We start from the raw sequence: 21,034 nt of genomic DNA, 5'->3' as shown, positions 1-21,034 counted from the left end.
CGTGTTCGTTTACCTGAAGCGCTGCGCTTGCTGTGCGAGGGGTCCAGGGTACCTTCGATTGGGCGACTGGTAGAGCTGCGAAAGCAACGCCTGACTGGTCTTCTGGCTGGGGTTGTTGGCAAACTTCACCGTAATCGGCTCCGAGGCTCCGGGTGGCTTCTGCCCGTTCAGGCCCTTGATGGCCTCCTCCGCCTCCACTCGACGGTCAAAACGGATGAAGCCAACCCCCCTGGACACCCCTGAATCGGAGGAGAGAGAAGAGAGGGAGACAGCGCGCGCACACACACACACACACACAGTCATGTCAGAGAAAGAGACAGACAGAGGAAGTATTCCTAATTAACCTCTGATGCATCTGCATACCATAACTCAGCTAACAGGCTGAGGTTGTTGGGGTGGGGGTGAGAGTGGGAGTATGCATGCATGCACTAGCAAAGATGGAGATTTACTGGTTACATACATATACTGTATACAAATTGCACATATGTTGCAAATTCTGCACATTCCAGGTCGTTAACATGAGCACCCACATATTGGCAAAACCCATCTGCACAGGAAGACCCAAATAAAACACACACACACACTCTTACTGGTTCCAGTCACATGAACACATACTTGATATATAAACACGGATTCCTATAACCTAACTGGCAGAGGAGGGTGCAATTTCCTTATGTGCTTTAGACAGGTCCTTCAGCCGTATTCTAGGAGAATATTAAAGACGTGCAGTGATGCATCGATTAGAGAATGTCAATTAAATAATTCAATAACTGATTAGCGATTACAGGCGAAACAACCACTGCCAATCAAAAAACACTGCCACAAAGTTACGCCATCAAAGCTATCAGAATCTCAACTATTGAGATGACAAGCGATGAGTGATGAGCACAGAGTCTGCAGCTGTGTGTGTGTGTGTGTGTGTGTGTGTACATGGCTTTATAGTAGAGGTAGAGACTGGAAGTTGAATGTAGTCTCTGTGGTGAGGAGTCTAACCTGCCCAAGGACGGTTTGGATAGAAATTGTGAGATTTAATTTTCTGGCTGCAACCAGAAACCACTTCCCTTCTCATATTAGAGCCTGTCAGCACCCTTTTTGGAGCCCCATCGGCTGCACTGAGTGGACGAGGATGGGGAGGAGAGAGGAGGAGAGAGGAGGAGAAGGGAGAGGGGAGGGAACCTTGGCAACAAAATATAAAACAAGAAGCGAGCGTGTCCCTAATCCGTGTTGGCAAAAAAACACTGTGCGTCTCTCGGGGAACAGGGAGAACGTGTGTGTGTGTGTGTGTTATGTGTGTGTGTGTGTATATATATACGCGTGTGTGTGCGTATGTGTATGTGTGTGTCCGAGAGCATGTGTGTACGAGTGATTGTGTGCACTGAGGGGTTGGGGGAAGGGCTAGTAGAGCAAGCTGCAGTTTATTAGCGCTTCATGGCTAACACGCTAACACACACACACACACACACACACACACACACACACGTCCCTCCTCTCCAGTTGGCAGTCGGGGGAACAGAGATTATAACAGCTGTACATTTATTTTATTCCTCGCCGTGAAAAACACATTAGGGCACCTCAGGGTAGAGGTTTTGGGGGAATGGGGGGGGGTGTATACGTGTGTGTGTGTGTGTGTGTGTGTGTGTGTGTGTGTGTGTGTGTGTAAAATGGCAAGCAGCATGTTGAGGGAAGGCAGGGGAAGAGACAGAGGATGGTATAGTGGGGTGGGGGGGGGGGGGTGACGAAACGTGCTTAGTGGTAAATTGATGCTCCTGCTGACAGAGAGGTGGTAGGGAAGGGCACAGGTTGGGCTGGCTGTCGGTGGTGTCGGTGGTGTGTGTGTGTAGGTCAGAGAGGGCATTTCAGTGTTCAGTGTCGAGGATGAGGATCAGGGTGTGATTTAAAACGTGTACGCGTTTGCGAGCCCATGCATGCATGTTAAGGACAAATGGGTAGGTAATGTGACGTGGTATGAAGTGTTAGCAGCAAGGGGAAATACAAACAGTAAGGCGAGGATCACATCAGCCAGCAGCAAGCGGCAGCGGCAAACATAACACAACGCTCAGACCATAATAAGTTGTATCTCTTTCCTAAGCAACACAAACGGTTTGTCAATTGAACACATTGCGCTTTGAGAGTTGAACCAAGTTCAACGCTCAGCTTGTTCAACGCTAGCGTTACGACATCGTTGCCACCGTTCCGCTGCCGAACCATAGAAAACAATAGGAAACCTGCCGCTTGCCGCTGGCTAATGTAATCCCTGTCTAAGAACACACTGAGAGCAAATTCTCCAGAGAAATGGACATTTAAACATAAACGAATCCCATTTCATTTGATATAATCTTGATGCCCAATGCAAGCAAATGTGAGACTTGTTTGACAAGTTAATACAGCAGCTTAATTTGCAGTGTAAAAAAGGTATGTTGCAGGCTGGACTAACTCAGAAATGCTATGCTACTGGCACAATGGTGGCATAGTGACTAAGGAGCTGGGCTAGCCAGCAGTAGCCAGAAAATGTGAGGCTGACACTTATCCAAAGCAACCAAGTAACTAAGAAAAGGGCCAGTGGTCCATTTCCTGAAAGTGCTCAGTGAGACAGAGTGAGTGAAAGAGTGAATGTTTAGTTTGACTTGACTGCCTGTCTGTATTACCCTGGAAATCCAGAGTTCTCGCAAGAGCACAATGGAATTGTCTCTGCGAGACACTCTGGCAATGAGCAATGATGATGACGTTACTTCTACCCTAACATTCTGGGGAACCAGCTAAACTGATGAAGACAGCGCTGCAACGTACAGTACACATTGGTTGTAGTGTTATCCGATTGCGTCGAAGTCCGAAATCATTCAGAGTAAACATGGTCTAGTGGTATCCAATTGCGTGCAGTGTGATTTTTAAATGCATGCTTGTTGCCGCCCCTCGAGTTGGGCCATTACATTGTTCGTGGCCAGACCCTTAATCTTTCTAGATTACCAGGGTCCGGATTTTCCAGGCTATGTCTGTATAGTATTATAGGTAGTGACACCTCTGTCCAGACTGCAACTCACTTGGCCAAATAAACCCGATTCTGACGATCTCAGCGGAGTACTGCGCAACGAATGACCACAGTGTCAGTAGAGAGAGGGAGAGGTAGAGAGATAGAGAGGTAGAGAGGTAGAGAGGTAGAGAGGTAGAGAGGTAGAGAGATAGAGAGATAGAGAGATAGAGAGATAGAGAGATAGAGAGAGAGAGAGATAGAGAGATAGAGAGATAGAGAGAGAGGTTTGGCTCACCTGTGACCTGGTCGACGAGGATGCGTGAGGTGATGATACGTCCGTACTGAGAGAAGAGTTGCTCTAGCTCCTTCTGGGTCATGGTCTTGGGCAGGCCGCTCACGTACAGGTTGGCATCACGAATGGAGGCCGAGCTGGGGCGTGCGTACGACACCTGGGTTGGGGGGGGGGGGGGGGGGGGGGCGCAACAAGATTGGATACATATTACATATGGATACATAAGTAGGGCACATACAAGATTGGATAAATATTACATATGATTAAAAACACACCCACAGAGCAGTGTGTGGATTGAAATACACAACACATCTCTATATTGCTGCAGCACAGACTGCATTCTTATGATGGGGGGGGGGGGGGGGCAGAAGGTTTGATGTCAAGATGTGCAGAAACATCAATACTCTCTCTCTCTCTGATATCTATGCCCCTTAATGTCAATATTCAAAGCCTAAGCATTTACCGCTAAAACAGTACCAGGTCAGTCAAAAGAAAATCTAAAAAGGGCCATGGCCATATCCATTTACATTATATTACATGATCCTACCGAATTACCTTACATTACAAGACCCTACCCAATTACATTACAAGATCCTATCCATTTTCATTACAAGATCCTACCCATTTACATTACAAGATCCTACCCATTTACATTACAAGATCCTACCCATTTACATTACATTACATTACATGATCCTACCCATTTACATTACATTACAAGATCCTACCCATTTACATTACATTTCATGATCCTACCCATTTACATTACATTTCATGATCCTACTCATTTACATTACAAGATCCTACCCATTTACATTACATTTCATTATCCTACCCATTTACATTACATTTCATGATGCTACCCATTTACATTACATTTCATGATCCTACTCATTTACATTACAAGATCCTATCCATTTACATTACATTTCATGATCCTACCCATTTACATCACAAGATCCTACCCATTTACATTGCATACGATCCTACTCATTTACATTACAAGATCCTACCCATTTACATTACATTACAAGATCCTACATATTTACATTACATGATCCTACCCATTTACATTACATGATCCTACCCATTTGTATTACATTACATTACAAGATCTTACATATTTACATTACAAGATCCTACTCATTTACATTACAAGATCCTACCCATTTACATTACAAGATCCTACCCATTTACATTACATTACAAGATCCTACATATTTACATTACAAGATCCTACATATTTACATTACAAGATCCTACCCATTTACATTACATTACATGATCCTACCCATTTACATTACATTACATGATCCTACCCATTTAAATGCAGTCCTTTAGCTGATGCTTTTGCCCAAAACAAATCACAACTATCAAGGTTCTACAAACTCCTTGTATGCACCAACTCCCATGATCAACAATGTTCTATAGTGCACAAGCGTTCAAGAGTATCAATGTTCTATAGTGCACAAGCATTATAGAGAGAGAGGTGCACAGTAGCAATGTCAGGGACATCTTTTATGTATTACAAGTCAGTGAGGAATCAAGTATTAAATCAAGGGTCAGAGTGAAGTAAATTCCTTCTGAATTTCAGAGGGTGCACACATGTCTGTGCGCAAGTTATAAAGACCTTATCATTATCGCAGGCGTCAATGAGAGAATGCTTCACATATTGTCCATACTTATAGGATTTCAGTTTTGATTTTCTAACAGGAGTAAATCTTTTTGAAAATGTATCAAGACATATTAAGATATCATATCAATAACATTATATATTAATAAGATATAGTCATCATTGAATGTTAGGAATATTGGGGCAGACGTGGCCTACTGGTTAGCACTTCGGACCTGTAACCGGAGGGTTGCCGGTTCGAACCCCGACCAGTAGGCACGGCTGAAGTGCCCTTGAGCAAGGCACCTAACCCCTCACTGCTCCCCGAGCGCCGCTGTTGATGCAGGCAGCTCACTGCGCCGGGATTAGTGTGTGCTTCACCTCACTGTGTGCTGTGTGTGTTTCACTAATTCACGGATTGGGATAAATGCAGAGACCAAATTTCCCTCACGGGATCAAAAAAGTATATATACTTATACTTATACTTAATCTGCAACCGATTACAACAGCAGTCACAAGAAGAGGAAGCATCCATGTTCCACTATACCCTTGCTATGTAATGCTTATTTGTTGGCTAAGTGCTTGACATTTCCTGATCGCTAAACATTTCATTCCCTTTTAGTGGCATGCCCTGCGTACAGAGCCTGCAATTTCCTCTGACTCGCAGACTGGCCGTAGTTTAAAAAACTACTGCTACTCGACAATGTCAGTTCTTACATTGTTAACACTAAGTAGACGATATACATCACACACCCCTATTACATACAAAATTAGTGATCAAGATGTACACACATAAACCCTTAGAGCAACACGTCTGTCAAGACCACAATAACAAAAGAATGGTTAAAATCGGGCCACACACACACACACAAAGGACATAGGGGGTGATATCAAAACGCACAAGCAGTCACACAGCCTGTTCAGACATGAAGAGACGCGAGCATAACAGGGATCATATGTAGATAGACATGAAAAGCATCGTTGGAAAGGCATACAAGACATGCATACCAAAACGGTAGTTTTGCATTTAGGAATTTCAGCACTCATCCCTTGTGCCGTTATTGTACACACACACACACACACACAAAATAATGGCAGCACGTGCACACAAAGACAACACAAACATAAACATAGCACAAGCCCCGTCGTCTCATCACGGTTAATGAAACCGGACCAATTAAAATCTGCGAATTGGGCGATCATCTTGTGCTCGTCTGCCCTCCGCGAAGAAAGGGACTGCTAATTTGGCGAGTGCCGCGTTAACGCTTACAATGAAACACTTCTGCCACAATTATGTAAATGGAAATATTCATGAGCAGCTTGCATCTCCCTGTTGACTTTCACATGCCTCGCACAAAAAACATGCCCGCCAATGCCAAGGGTGTGTGAATAAGTGTGCGCGTGTGTGTGTGTGTGTGTGTGTGTGTGTGTGTGTGTGTGTGTGTACGTGTGTTTGGAGCGGGGGAGGGGAGGAGAGAGAGATTGAGGAAGAGCTGGAAGAGAGGATGGTTGCTTTTAAAAGCATCACAGCAAGGGCTGGAAGAGATTCATTTATCACATTATCAACGCCAAGTGTTGAACAAGAGAAGAGGGCGGCCATATTGCTTTCAGCTGGAAAGGCCTGACAAGCTGGAGCGGCCAAGGTGAAGAGAATTATGGGTAGGTGGGAGATAGGTGTAGGTGTGTGTGTGTCTGTGTGTAGGTGGGGGTTGGAAGTGTGTGTGTGTGTGTGTGTGTGTGTGTGTGTGTGTGTATATATATATATCAGAGGTGGGTGTAAGTCACACATGTGCAAGCCACAAGCAAGTCTCAAGTCTTAACCTTCAAGTCTCAAGCAAGTCCAAGTCATTTTTTGTGACAGTCAAGCAAGTCAAGTCATAGCTTGGGTCAAGCAAGTCAAGTCATAGCCAAATCATTGAAATTCATGATGATTTACCCATGTTTTCATTTTAAAATAAGCTACAATTGGCTAGTTATGAACTGCTGGAGTTTTATTTGTAACAAACAAATAGACATTGCATTCATTCAAGCCACATAGCCTACATCTGAACGGTTTATAGAATAAGATGAAATGTATATGAATAAAAATAAATGTATTTCAAGTAGGCCTAGACCTATTATAAAATAGCCTATTATTGTTTCAATATGCCTCAAATATTAGGTAGCCTAACTACATCAAATCATGAAAATATATTCAAACAGTTCAAGTTACACCTGTCCTGACCCGTCACATCTCCAGGGAACCAATAATGTTGAAAAAGTGAACTAATCAATCAATCAAACGCTGCCGCCGACGTCACTGCCAAACTTTGACAAACGCGACAGCGCTATGGGTTTTAGGAGGGTTTAGGACCGTCAATGCTATATCATAGTATAGCCTACATAAGCCTAACATGTGAAATACGCTACTTTTCTATGCTGATTGTTGGCAGTTAGCTAGGCCTACTTACTGTTGTTAGCCTACTACTAGACTGTAAAGTATGGAACAGGGACTTGTTTAAGAGGGAGGGAGAAAGAGAGGCGCTTACTTTAGGTTACATTGGCAACATTTATATATCAAGATTAAACTTAGACAAGAAAATGTTTCACTTTGCCATTTCACACATTTTAACCTAATATGGCGTTAACTAAAAAGCATAATAGATTCAAAGCCAACTCTTAACATGCCTCAAATTTGACGTTAGGTTTCTAACACGACTAACTTCGGATGAAAATCAACGTGGTGGTGGTTATGTCGCAATTTTACACACTTGCAGACTGCTGTTCATTTCTACTTTCACTTGTCAGATACATCATCTGTGAAGCCAAACATTATTATGTTTTGGTATAAACGTAGAGCCTTCTATATTTGCAAGTTAGCCTACCTCAGTCTCTCATTTGACCTGGCACTTGCTGTTGGTCTGTCACGTCGCGTCACTTGGTACAATGACAGGTTCACTCGCGTGACGCATGCAACAGCACCTAAGCAGATTTTCTAAAATACAGATACAGATTTTCTAAAATACTAAAAGCAAGTCAGTCAAGTCGAGTCTTTTATACATGTTGATCAAGCAAGTCTCAAGTCTTAAAAAATGTGACTCGAGTCTGACTCGAGTCAAGTCATGTGACTCAAGTCCCCCATGTCTGGTATATATATATATATACTGAAAGTGTGTGTGTCGATGTTGTGGGTGGAGGTGTATGGAGGCGTGTGTGTGTGTGTGTGTGTGTCGATGTTGTGGGTGGAGGTGTATGGAGGCGTGTGTGTGTGTTGGTGGGGGTTGGAGGTGTGTGCGTGTAGGTGGGGGTTAGAGGTAGGTAGGTCTGTCTGTCTTAATGGGAACCTGCTACTCAACTCTGGAGTAAATGACTGGGTATTTGCATGCACCTGAAATGTCACTGAAGCATCGCGATGCATCAAACAACAAAAAAAAAAAAACGGGCAAAACAGTCATCATACCGTCAAATGCATAGTAAATATCAAGGAAACAAACAGAAGCCCAAGCGCATTACCTTGGCTCGTTATTGAGTCAGCGCAGGGCATTATTAAGCCCGCTGACAAGGTCTTCAGAGTCAAGCGTACCAACAGCACCAGTGGAGAATAGAATAGAAGCTTGGCTCATACATGCAATCAATCATCTCAAAGTCACATGATCTGCAACTGTGATTCTCAAATCCTACTGCCAAGTCTACCTGCTCGACATTCAATGGGGGTACTTTGGATAGTTTTACTAAAAAAGCAAGAAAAGCTTTTTTTCAACCGTGGAAAGGAGTTAGCAAGCAGCAAGCATCCCTTAAAAAAATAAAAATAAATAAAATAAAAAAATAACTGGGAACATGGAAGCACTTGTTCTATAAATACTATTCATATAATCAAGGCTTGTGCTGCCAAATTCTCCATGGAGTGGTTATCTTATCAACAATCAGCAGCGACCTCAACATATAGGCCTACTCAACTCAAACAGTGTGCACAGCACACCGCATGAATTGTCAAAACAAGCCTGTAAAAGGCTTTCAGGACGGCAACAAAATCCTCTTTTCCCCCTCCGAATGGAGGTAAGCAGTGTGATAAATCATCTGAATGAATGTACTTTGAAAACTAGCAATGGAAGACGTACGCGTGTGATTTGAGTAACTATAATCCTATGAGTGACAACACACACACACACACACAAACAAACACACACACAAACAAACACACACACACACACAGATCAGATCAGAACCAGTAGTGGATGTTTCTGCGGTTCGACATCTGGCAGCTGCCTTCAGTAGGTCCTCACTGGAGCAGGCGAGGAAACGGACGAACGAGCGGGCGAACGAGCAAGCAACCCCTGCGGAAGCTCTAGTGTACATTAATCCTCTCTCTTCAATGGCCATGCTGGCTCAGTTGGCTTTACAGGGTTTCCTCCTCTTCCCCACCCACCCATCCTACCCCCCTCCTCCACTAGCCGCTCGCTCACTTAGAACACAATAGCCAATGACCAGATTTACTCCAGCTGTTTCATCTCCTGCTTATATGAAGAGGTGAAATAGAGTTTAAAATGTTCAAGTTGTGGCCAAATGGTGTTTTTTTTACCTAGCTAAAGAGACATTTTGTACTGAGTTGAATAAACATAGCTGTAAATTATGATTGCACAATTCAATTGAACTGATGACACTATACTATTAGTAACGACATTTCTAACTGATCCAAATAAAAGCAGACATATCACAAAATATTGCTTTGGATATAATGTCTGGTCAATTCCCACACATGACACTGGCTTGAGGAGTCCTGATGGTGTCACTATGCAGGTGACAGACTGACCATAAGAATTAGTTGATTTCAGATCCCGACATTTCTAACTGATCCAAATAAAAGCAGACATATCACAAAATATTGCTTTGGATATAATGTCTGGTCAATTCCCACACATGACACTGGCTTGAGGAGTCCTGATGGTGTCACTATGCAGGTGACAGACTGACCATAAGAATAGTTGATTTCAGATCTTCCATGTTGGATCCTAATTAACCTAATCAAATTTGCAACCATCTGAAAACTGAGACTGAAGATCTCCTTTTTCTCCTGCGTCACACGATCTCTGGGCACAGTTTTCCCTCTCCCGACCAGTTTCCCTTCGCCTTTTAGAGAAATGGTCCCGGTCACCTTCACATTTTGATTGTCAATTTGTAACAGTGTATATTTGGAACGTAAATATGTTATGCATCAGTGTGGTCATGCATACACACATTTAGAATTCAGGCTGGTCCCATATTTGTGTGTGTGTGTGTGTGTGTGTGTGTGTGTGTGTTATCTGGACTCTGCAGATCTTCTGTCTGTATAATCACAGTCTAGCGGGCTGCAACATGCCTCCTTTAAGACGTCTCTCTCCCTCTCCCCACTCCAGACTCTCTTGCTCGGCCCGGCGGATCCCCATCAATAAACGCCCCCACGCTAATTAAACCTCCAAATGGGATCCTTTCTCGGCGCAGCGCTGCGATCGATGGACGCCCCCATCTCCTCTCGCAGACACCCCCCCCCCCCTTTACTTACCCCACCTCGCTCAAGCAGCCTGAAGGGCAGACCATCAAGGAGAAACCTTCATCTCATCACTCATCCCTCCATCCATCCATCCATCTCTTCTCTTTCTCCACACCATCAGGCTTCATTTTCACAGTAATGCTTGCAAAGTATATTCCATCAGCTCATGGAAAAGGGTTATTTGCACTTCTGAAAGAACTGCTGGAGTATTTTGGGGGCTTTTGTGTGTGTGTGTGTGTGTGTGTGTGTGTGTGTGTGTGTGTGTGTGTACTGATGGTAGTGGTGGTGTTGTAAGACCTCATGCTTTAGTTCTCCTTTATGCCTCGGTTCCCTCCTGTTAAATTCCATTCCATCAGAGATGCCAGTCAAATCAAGCAAAAATACAAAAAATATGTGGATACAGGCACGTATACATGCATACACAAACATACCCCTTAATCGCCATTCATAGATATAATTTCCTTCAGTAGCAAACACAAGTACACACATACCACACAGGGATTTGACTAGTGGGTTGCTGTGCGGCTGTTATGTTTGAAAGACATGGGATACCATGGACAGGATTTACATGCATCTGCCATTCCCAGAAATGTGTAAGCAGAGGAAAGAGCAGTGTGTGGAAAATGACACCTCAACCAACCATTAATCTGTTCTACATCTCCCCCTCACTAGCCAAACCTACTTGAGCTAGAGGTCGTGTGTGTGTGTGTGTGTGTCTGTATATGTCTGCGTGTGTGTAAGCTAGAGGTTGTGTGTATGTCTGTGTATGTGTGTGTATGTCTGTGTGTGTGTGTGTGTGTATGTCTGTGTGTGTGTGTGTGTGTGTATGTCTGTGTGTGTGTGTGTGTGTATGTCTGTGTGTGTGTGTGTGTGTATGTGTGTGTATCTCTGTGTGTGTGTGTGTGTGTATCTCTGTGTGTGTGTGTGTGTGTATCTCTGTGTGTGTGTGTGTGTATGTCTGTGTGTGTGTGTGTGTGTATGTCTGTGTGTGTCTGTGTGTGTGTCTGTGTGTGTGTGTGTATGTCTGTGTGTGTGTGTATGTCTGTGTGTGTGTGTGTGTGTATGTCTGTGTGTGTGTGTGTTTGTATGTCTGTGTGTGTAAGCGAGTGTATGTCTGTGTGTGTGCGTGCATGCGTGCGTGCGTGCGTGTGCGTGTGCATGTGCATGCTGTTCTCTTTGACCCCATCCCATGGTCACAACGATGGAAGGGATTCTGTTTTAGGGATCGCGTCCCTGCTGCTGCTCACCTTTATGGTCTTGGTCTGGAGTCTGAGTCCATTTAAAGTGTTGATGGCTTTCTCTGCGTCCTTTGGCTCGGCGTAGTTCACAAATCCGTAACCCAGACTCTGTCCTAAAACAATAAACACAAAACAAAAGAGGAATGTCATGAATATCATACATTAACCTTTAAAGGTGTGGGTTTTGGAACAATCTAACATAAGATTCCGTTCTGCAACAATTCAAGGTTCTAAAATTCTATGTTGAATTCAATGAACCCAGATATTCTTTAGAATGTTTATTTTCCAACATTCCCATCACACTGTTATTTATTAACCCTTGCGTTAATACATGCAAACACACACTGTTCTGGACTGCAGACAGCATTCTCTGAACACGTATCCACCCACCCTTCCTAATTTCATTAGGTCGTAATACTGTGCAGCACCCTATAGTGCAACAGTGCAGCTTTCATGTTATCTACAAGGTGAGGTTAAAGGTTTTATCAGCAATTGCAGGCCCAAAAAATGCCCAAACATAAATGATCACATTCATCTAATCTTTCCTAACGATCCGCTAGCTGCCAGCCGCATAAGAGGAGGGGAGTAGCGAGCTAGCTGTCTTTTTTGTTTGAACGTCAACAGAAGTGGCGTTACCCCGCCATCGCTGATACAACCTTTAAGACCAGAAATGGTCAATTTCTTTTTACGTTTTGCCACATGGTTCTCTAAAAAGTAACTTTCTAACCACCATGTTAAATGCAGGGTGAGAGAAGACAATGATGATGCATTTACTCTATACTACATTAACCCTACCAGTAGTTTTGTGTAGATTACAGCCATTAATAATATGTGCAGGAGTTGTGGAAATAAAGGGTATGAGAGTTACATTACAGCAAAGTCATAATGGCTTAATACAATAAAGAGTGTAAACGAGATTACTCTGTTAGAACAGCTGAACCCCATTCAAAAGGATTGGCTGATGAAACCTTGGTAGCACCTACAGAAATCCCTGCATCTGTACACTCCCTCTTGACAGTATTCACCTGAGGATGTCTGAAAGTACTAAAATCACAAGTTAAGGAGGAACATATCAGGCACGGCGAACAAACCATGTGTCGCAACAGAGCCAGAGTCGTTTCAGAATCGTCTGCACCCTGGTGCACCACAAAGCACAAAGTTAAACAAAAAAGCCGCCGCTTCTGACACGTGAGTGAAACAACCATGACTCACCATCAATCCATCAGAATTGATAATAAAATGTGTGCCTGCCTCTCCCTCGCCCTCTCCCTCTCTCTCTCACTGTCTTCTGCTTCATCCATCACTTCTGTCCAAAACCTACAAAAGATTCCGACGACGCCCACGCCTCTCGAGCGCCACTGCCAATTCAATTTCCTCCCGCCCACCAGCGCCGCCTCTCCTCGCATCCACCTCCGGTCAAGTTCACCAGCTCCTGCAGTATTAATAATATATTTAAAATACAAAATAAAAAAAAACAGATAATCACTTCAGACAGCGCGCGCTGTCTCTGTTCGCCTGGGAGACCGGGCTTTATGTAATTATATTCCTGCCCTCCCAGCACTCCTGCGGCAGCCACAGCAGTAAGCAGGCCGCGACTGAGCAGAGCCAAGGGGGAGTGGAGAGGAATTGGCACAAAGCTTGGTCGTGTGCTAGCAGCTAGCAGAGAGAAGGGGTTCTAGGGCCCTGGTAGAGCATGTGCTAATATTTTGAAGTTCAGAAGCCTGGTGTGTGCAGCACACATCTTTGATTGGGTTACTAAAGAGGGAGGGAGAATAAGTGATCCTCCCTTCCCTACTCCCAAACCCCTTTCCCACAAAGTTAACCAAAAGCATGACAACGCCCACGTTTTTAATTTGATCTATTTTAGCAATTTTTAGCTCCCACCTCATCATCAACCCGCCCCATCTCCATTTGGATCTCCCTGTTAACACCCTCCTGTCTTCCCTCTGGTTCACGCTGGGTTGATGTTGATGACTCACTGCACACACACTTTGGGCTCCCTAGCTAGCACGAAACAAGTAGTTCGTAAACTCTCGTTCACCTTGCGTCTTAGCGTTCCGCTATCGCCAGGAGAAACGAGCTGCCTTTGAACACGACGAGTGAACTCGTGGTGAGATGACGCTCTTTCCGCTTAAGCCTTCAGGCCAAATGGAAAAGGAGATTTGAGGCGGGGGTGGGGGGGATATGTGATGTTAGGAAAACCAACCAGCGAAGCACCAATTACAGTAGTCCGATGGATACAACTCATCTTTTTGTTCCTCACAGGCTCTTCAAGCAAACCCTTAGATGGAGAACCAGCGCCCGTCAAACATGGAGGTGGTGGATAAACCTTGGAAGTACCCCGTTTTTTTTCTTCCATTTTTTTTTATGAGGGATTGGATTTGGGATTGGCATGAAGATAAGATTGGGGGAAGGGCAATGTGGATATTAAGAACTCAAGGTCTGATGGTTTTGTGCTGAATGACTCAGATTGTTCACCTGCTAAGTATTAGCCAGAGACCTACACACACACACACACACACCCCTGGGGTTAATAGAGAATATGCAGAAATGTGTGTGCGCGTGCACACACACACACCTCCGAGACTTCACATGCAAAATACACAGCTCTTGCAATGCATTATGGGTGTGTTAAATAGCCTCAGCTGAGCAAATCTAAAGCGTCAAAAGTTCACCCACAGCACACATGCATGAATTTCAAGGCAGATATTCACAAAACCTGAAAAACAACGCAGAGAGTCTTCTCAAAAACTATATTAAATTAAAAACAAAAAAAGTCATCATCTCTATTGGTTTCCAAGAACCCAGTCAGGCAAAGAGTTCCTTTCAGCTCAGTTACACACACAACCTCGAAGTAGCAGCACGCGATTCAATTAGTCAAAGAGAAAACATGTAGACGCTCATCCATTAGTGTGTAATGCAAGCATCCATTTCCTCTGGCCCCTAAACCACCCTCACACACACACAGCTGGGAATTGGCATGAAACACACACACACACACACCACACAACTTTAATGAGCTACACAAAAGCACATCATCATGTCCATTATCGTTTCCCAAGCTGCCTCCTTCAAGAGGCAGACACTAGGCCACATCCGGCACTGTACAGGACTCTATCCAAGGGAGTCAGTGTTTTTGCTGACGGGAAAAGATGACTGGCGAAAATGGTATTACAAGACTAAAAGTGTATATGGCATTGCACTACTGTTTTGACAAAGAAAGTAGGAAGCTCCCGCACACTGTCTTCATTTGCAATTGTACTGTTTTTTTATTGCAACGTTTCGGTCAGATGACAATCACGGGAGCTTCCTACTTTCTTTGAAATTGGTGACCCTGTGGTCCTTCCCCGACACACCCGACCCAAAGAGGTGTGCAAAAGCACAAGTTTTTTTTACTACTGTTTTGACAGACAAACACATCCAGGACAGGCAGCATATGACAGCGCAGTGGCTGATTACAAAGTGGTTTTGGTCTGTACTGCAAAGCCGTGAACACCGACAGTACAGACAAGGGACCACCATCTGATCAAGTTCCAAGTCAGAGGAGTCAACATTCCGAGATGGCAAAGCTGACTGGCTAATAGAGGGTGACACGGGAATCAATCGTCGCTCCCATCCCCACGAAAATACTCCCGTCATATCCCGATCACGTGACTTGCCCTCCCCCCAGAAAAAAAAATCCCTGCAAAATCCCAAGAGAAACACTCGCGCATCCCTTCCCACCTTGTCGGCTGCTTGTGGCAGGTCAGGCTATGACGCTGTAACCCGCTAGTACCACTCCTTCTTTTCAGAATCCATTTTGCTGACTCTCGGTGTAGTCGCTGATGCTGATTGACTGGCTTGTGAACAGGGCAGCTGCTTTGTCTTTGTCACTCTGATTGGCTACTCTGCGGCTAGCAGTAGCCAATCAACAAATGTATTGTGAGTTTGTAAGTGGTTCTCTTTTATAAAACAAGATGCCTCGCAATCTTTGGGCGCACTCATCGCATTGCAGCATCATTTTTTTTTTTATTTAATCTCCGGCTCAGTCCCGCTCACACCCACATGATTTCTATACTCTATTCCGTCCCTATTAGGGATGCAACAGTATACGGTATATTATCGTACCGAACGATATGCCCCCCACGGTTCGGTGGCAGACGTGTACCACGATAAGTCGGTAGATCTGTTATTAATGATTTGCAAACGTTTTATCATTGTGCTGTAAACTACACGAAAGTTAAGACATTCCAAAAAAAAAAAACTCCAGAGAAACTGTGCATGGGTCCTCTCACTGTCGCTTGTCAACAACAATTTGCGATTAAAACATACAAAATAAACATTCTCTGCCAAGACACGTCTTTCAAATGTATTTAAAGTGAAACTAGGAAGTCTAATGGACTCCTCTGGCCCATTCTTCCCATGTTTCATGGGAATTCGGCCGGTAGCTTGGCATCGTCCTTATAGCACCAAAAACTTGCTTAATATCTCCCAGATAGTACAATAATAATAAAAGCCTATTTGGTTACTGCCTCAGGATTCAGTCACAATGTAAAAAATATTTACATTCACATTTTTAGGCTATGCCTAGACAGTTATATTCAGGCAGCAATGCAACTTTTAAATTCTATGAAACTTGGGACCAGAAAATGATTTCACTTTCGCCATTGACTACAGATCATAAGGGGTGGACTTCAACTGAGCAAAAAATGTAAAATAGATTGACACAGGGGCACTCCAGCTCTCTCCACTGATAGTTCGAACAAAGCAGTTGAAAACTACCCTATAGTTAGGTTAAAAACTAAGCCAAGTCAGTCAGTCACACTACCATTTTTTGTCTATAGGCAAAATATAGTTAATTGTTTATATCAGTGTTTTATCTATATTAAAATACCGAAACCGTATCGTTATCGTGGCTCACAAACCATGGGCACTTTACCGTTGCATCCCTAGTCCTCATCACATTACCAACAGTAAAATTGACTCCTGTACCGCGGGACTCTTGCGGGAATACCGTGACACGCGGGAGTCCCGAAAAATTGTCACCCTCTACTGGCTAACACGGGGGACATCCAGAACACAGTAAAGGGGTGAGAAAGACTAGGCTCTATGCACAATGTATTCAACGCGAAAGGTGTTGGACAGCTTGTACAATAGAAACTTTCAATGTCATCCAAACTCAGGGGCTTGTAAATAGAATGCGATTGCAAACACACTCTTCTCCTAACACCTGTGTTTGAGACTGCACAGTGAGTTCTTGTTTAGTTTAGTGAGTCGTATTTCATGCTTTTTTTTTTTTCTTTTTGTACACCCACTCTTGGCTAGAGCACAGTGGAAGCCACTTCAATCACCTGCCTACATGAAATTTGAGCCTTCACCACCTGACTAGACCTAGTCTGTCTTTCAGTCTTAGTATTGTATTTTTAAACACGCACATCCTTAAAAGCAAAATCCCAGATCAGAGGTAAAGGAAACCCATCTTACACTAGACAATATTAAAAGCAATATACAAGATTAAGTATAAAAAAACACAATCTGCTTCCAAAAAGTATTTATGCAGGAAAAATTAAAAAATATATATTACATGTTAAGCTGCACAGCACTATGTGCACCACTACCACCAGTAGCCTGCCTCTCTGATTTCCCAATTTTACAATGAGGCAGAGCAGTTTGATGCAGCATCAACATCACTGCAAACCAACCTCACCCCTCCTGACTGACAGTTAGCTTCTGAAGTAACTGACCGGGAGGCACACACCTGAAGCCCAAACCCAGCTGGGTGATATCAATTCCACAAATACATGCGATGTGCAACACATAACCCACACCTCATTAGGAGTTTAAAAGCCACACACACACACAAACACACACACACCTTCCTTTTCTTCTGAGCCTATTTTAGATTCTCACCAGATTTGTAATATCCACCTAGGGCCACTTGGAGGAAATTAAATATATACATAAAATAAAAAACTAAATATAAAAGCTGTCTTATAACCCAAGTAGTATTACTTACAAAGTCTGAAAACTGTTTGCTGTGGAGCTACAGTACGCTTTGGAACTAATTGCGAGACAGCGTCAGAAGAACTGTTTGCATGCCTTGAGAATCCAACCATCTGCTTAGATTAAGAGAAAACAGGCAGTGAATTCAGCATGGTAAGCTGATCACAAAACTAAGACTGCCAGTTTGACAAATGTCTGACAACCCTAATGCTCTCTTCTGAGGGAAAATGAGGCCAAATACACTTTGGAAACTAGCAAGGTAAAAAAAGAAAACACTAGCTGCAAGATTAGAACAGTAAGCAAACACAAATGTGGTTTCCAAGGATTCTCAAGGGTCACAACTTGGTAAAAAGACAACTTGTGGTATGATCAAACTAAATGTGAATTCAGTCAATCAAATAATTTAGCCCAGTCAATTATTACTAAGACCATAGCTCAGTTTCTGAAAGTTTAAGACACACATCTGTGGTTTGACAAGTACAATGTAATTTCTTCTTGCATCACACAGAGGCTTTATGGGACTGCATCGATGGGATCATGAACAGCCAACATTTGAGTCCAAGGCTTAAAAATGACACAAATGGACTGACATGGAGAACCACGGGCAGGTCACTCATGACTAGGCCTTGCAAAGCTTTTTTGGCAGGGCGTCTTCACCAATGAACTGGGGTGAGGCACTGCATTAGGTTAGGAAAACAGAAGGGGAGACTTTAGGAGGCGGAGGGGGACTGACAACATTAGAAACCGTAAAATGGACATTCCTGTTGCCAGCGACGCCATTTTCAAACAGGCAAAGGGAAGTAAATGGCTCTGTGTGGGTGCTGATAACACATTTAGTTTGATCATACCAGAACCTTTAAATAAATGCTGGGCGCTAGTTATTGCAGAGCCGAAGGTATAAATGTCAAGGTCCCTAACAAAGTAGGCTATTCTGTAAATGGAAGAGCATTTTTTTGTGCCTCTCCTTTTGTCTAAGTCTAAGGGGACCAACACATGTACTCAGTAGAATGTATTTTAGTTGATCGAGTCAGTGTCACCTCGTGATGTAATTGCCATACATCATATGAAAAATGCATGTTATCCTTTATACATTTCACTTACAAAATATTGTATAGTTTGATATATTTAATCATTGCATTATGTTAACAGTAAAATAGTATTGTAATATAGAAATCAGAATATGAAACGGACACTAATTAAGAACATCATTGAAGATCTATTTATTTACCGTTCGCTTAATACAACTTATTTACACTGGGCATATTTCATACCCTTCCTTACACTGCAACTGTCTCAAAAACTGATGACTAGATCTGTAGCTAGAAGATGATGCATTAATGTTAATTACAAGCATTGCCCTCGACGCCATATAATAGTCATCAGGCATTTAACAATCTCATAAAATCTAAAAGGAAGACCAACATGGAACGTTAAGCCCCCTGCTACTAGCCTATTACCTACAAAAACAAACGGGGGCCATTGCTAAGGCTCGTGTTCCCGTCTCCCAGCTATGCTACTAGTCTGGCTTGATGGGGGTAGTGTGGTGTGTGTGTGTGTGTGTGTGTGTGTGTGTCTGAGTGTTTAAATGTTTGAACAGGCAGCTTTAAGGGAAGTTATGAAACCAGTGATATTTAACAATTAAATGAGTCTTTTAATGGTGTAAGCCAATCTGGTTTGTTGCTGTGGGGAAGTTTCATAATGGTCTTCGCTTAGAAAGGGGGGTGGGGGTGGGTGTGTGGGGGTGGGTGTGGGGGGGGGGTGCATGGGGAGTATATGAGCATATAATTAGAGCATTTTGCTGTGCTGAAGTCTAACCCTTCATGCCTCAATGGCCATGATCAAGATGAGAGCCCAGTGTTTTAATTGGGGCTAAAAAGCAAAAAAAAAAAATGAAAAAGACTTCCATATTGCATGGTGCTAAAGATCAAAGCCAGACAGCCAGCAGGCCAGGCCATGAGGGACAACTGGGATATAACCAAAAAATAAATAAATATAATAAGATATATCTAATATTATTAATAATGTAATGCTAAGCCACAGTGAGTTATGACCACACCGAGTGTTCGCTGGGACCTTGAGTAATCGGAGCAAACAGGAGCCCATGGAGGGGGATTTAATTGAGGTTTAACATCGCAGCGGGTGGAGAGAACCACTAGGGAATGGCCACTACTCCTCGAAGAACTCACAAGAACAACTAGGCCTAAGTACTTGAAGACAAGGGGACAAAAAAAACGGTCCAAAAATTAATAAATAAGAAAAACCAATATATTTCAGAAGTGAGCAATTTCCTTACCTGTTATTTTGTCTCGTACAAGTTTGCAGGACTCGATATCACCGATGCTGCCAAACAAGCTCTTGAGCTCTTCCTGGGTCATATTCTGCGGCAGGTAGTTGACTATCAGGTTTGTTTTGCTGTCCTCTATGCTGCCCGATTCCACCGGGGATGAGCAGTTGTTCGAAAGTGTGGCAGGACCATTGGTCGTGTTGTTACAGGTCGGCCCATTGGACAGCTGTGCTTCCATCGCGGCAATCACCTGCCCAGAAAGACGGAGGAAATTTCAAGTCAGTACGAATGAAGGATGCATGACACAAAGCTGACAGTTAGGACCTCCACCCACTCCACCTGGTTAAATGTCACCCTGCAGCTTTCGATTGTAGCAGCATTTCTTCACACTTGGCTTCAAACAGAGATGCTCTTAAAAGCCCTAAATAGCCAAAGTTGAAGTGTGTGCGTAATTGTGGGTAGCGACTATCCCCAGGTAGTCATGTAGTGTTTAAACAGTAGTATGTATTGTTACATAAGGTCTCCTTTGCAATGTAGCTTGAAAGTTAATACTAATTTTCTTAGTCACTTTAGATTAAAATGTCTGCTAAATGAATACATGTTAATGTAATGTAAAGTAATTTAAAAGGCTGCAAGAAGGCAGATAACCTGGAGGAGGTTCAAGACAACATGTTCATTAACCTTATTCCATCCTTTTGTTTCCATTGAAAACAAATAAATAAAAGAAAGAGAAGTAGCAAAGGCTTTAAGTTTTACAGGACTCTATAAGAAAGGTAGCCTATAAATTAAATTAGCTCCGATACAAGAGCACTGTATTCTGACCTGAACACTAGCATTACACACTGCAAAAGGAAACAACAAAAGCCTAGGCTTTAAGAACAATAGTTTAGCTTTCTACACTGATTGCATGTTGCAAATTATTACTGTGCTCACTGCCTGAACATTAACTGTGATATTGATGTACACAACAGGCCAATTGGTCTAATGTTCATAATGATGCAAAATCTGATGGTGGGTGTTGAAAATGAACGAACAAAAAAAATAAAATAAAAAAAAAATAATCAAAACCACCAAAACCATAGCCATCTTGAAGTGGAGTTTTTGAACTTTATGAATTTTGACTTCAACCAAAATAAGACAAAAGCAAGTGGC

At 43.1% G+C, this 21,034-nt stretch overlaps 1 protein-coding gene across 11 annotated transcripts in view; it reads right to left on the bottom strand.

Moving 5' to 3' along the window:
* elavl2 (ELAV like neuron-specific RNA binding protein 2) overlaps positions 1 to 21,034 on the bottom strand; it is a 34,034-nt gene that overhangs the window by 4,000 nt on the left and 9,000 nt on the right. For 7 of the 11 annotated variants that reach the window (XM_076289654.1, XM_076289655.1, XM_076289658.1 and 4 more), the window contains exons 2-5: positions 19,892 to 20,132; positions 11,626 to 11,729; positions 3,264 to 3,417; positions 14 to 239 (exon numbers count right to left, since the gene is read on the bottom strand). In XM_076289654.1, the coding sequence (XP_076145769.1) occupies positions 14 to 239; positions 3,264 to 3,417; positions 11,626 to 11,729; positions 19,892 to 20,120 (713 nt within the window). In that variant the 5' untranslated portion in view covers positions 20,121 to 20,132. Of the gene's footprint in view, positions 1 to 13; positions 254 to 2,753; positions 2,757 to 3,254; positions 3,418 to 11,625; positions 11,730 to 19,891; positions 20,145 to 21,034 lie in introns of those variants that run through there. The other 4 variants (XM_076289652.1, XM_076289656.1, XM_076289653.1 and 1 more) reach the window with 3 other exon arrangements.

This window comes from Alosa pseudoharengus, unplaced genomic scaffold, assembly GCF_046254945.1.
Source record: "Alosa pseudoharengus isolate Yale_2024_CS ecotype anadromous, Long Island Sound unplaced genomic scaffold, YU_APseudo_1.1 YU_APseudo_1.1_scf_17, whole genome shotgun sequence".
NCBI lineage: Eukaryota > Metazoa > Chordata > Actinopteri > Clupeiformes > Clupeidae > Alosa > Alosa pseudoharengus.
Note: the sequence above shows the minus strand (reverse complement) of the source record. Positions and strands in the feature narration are given on the sequence as shown.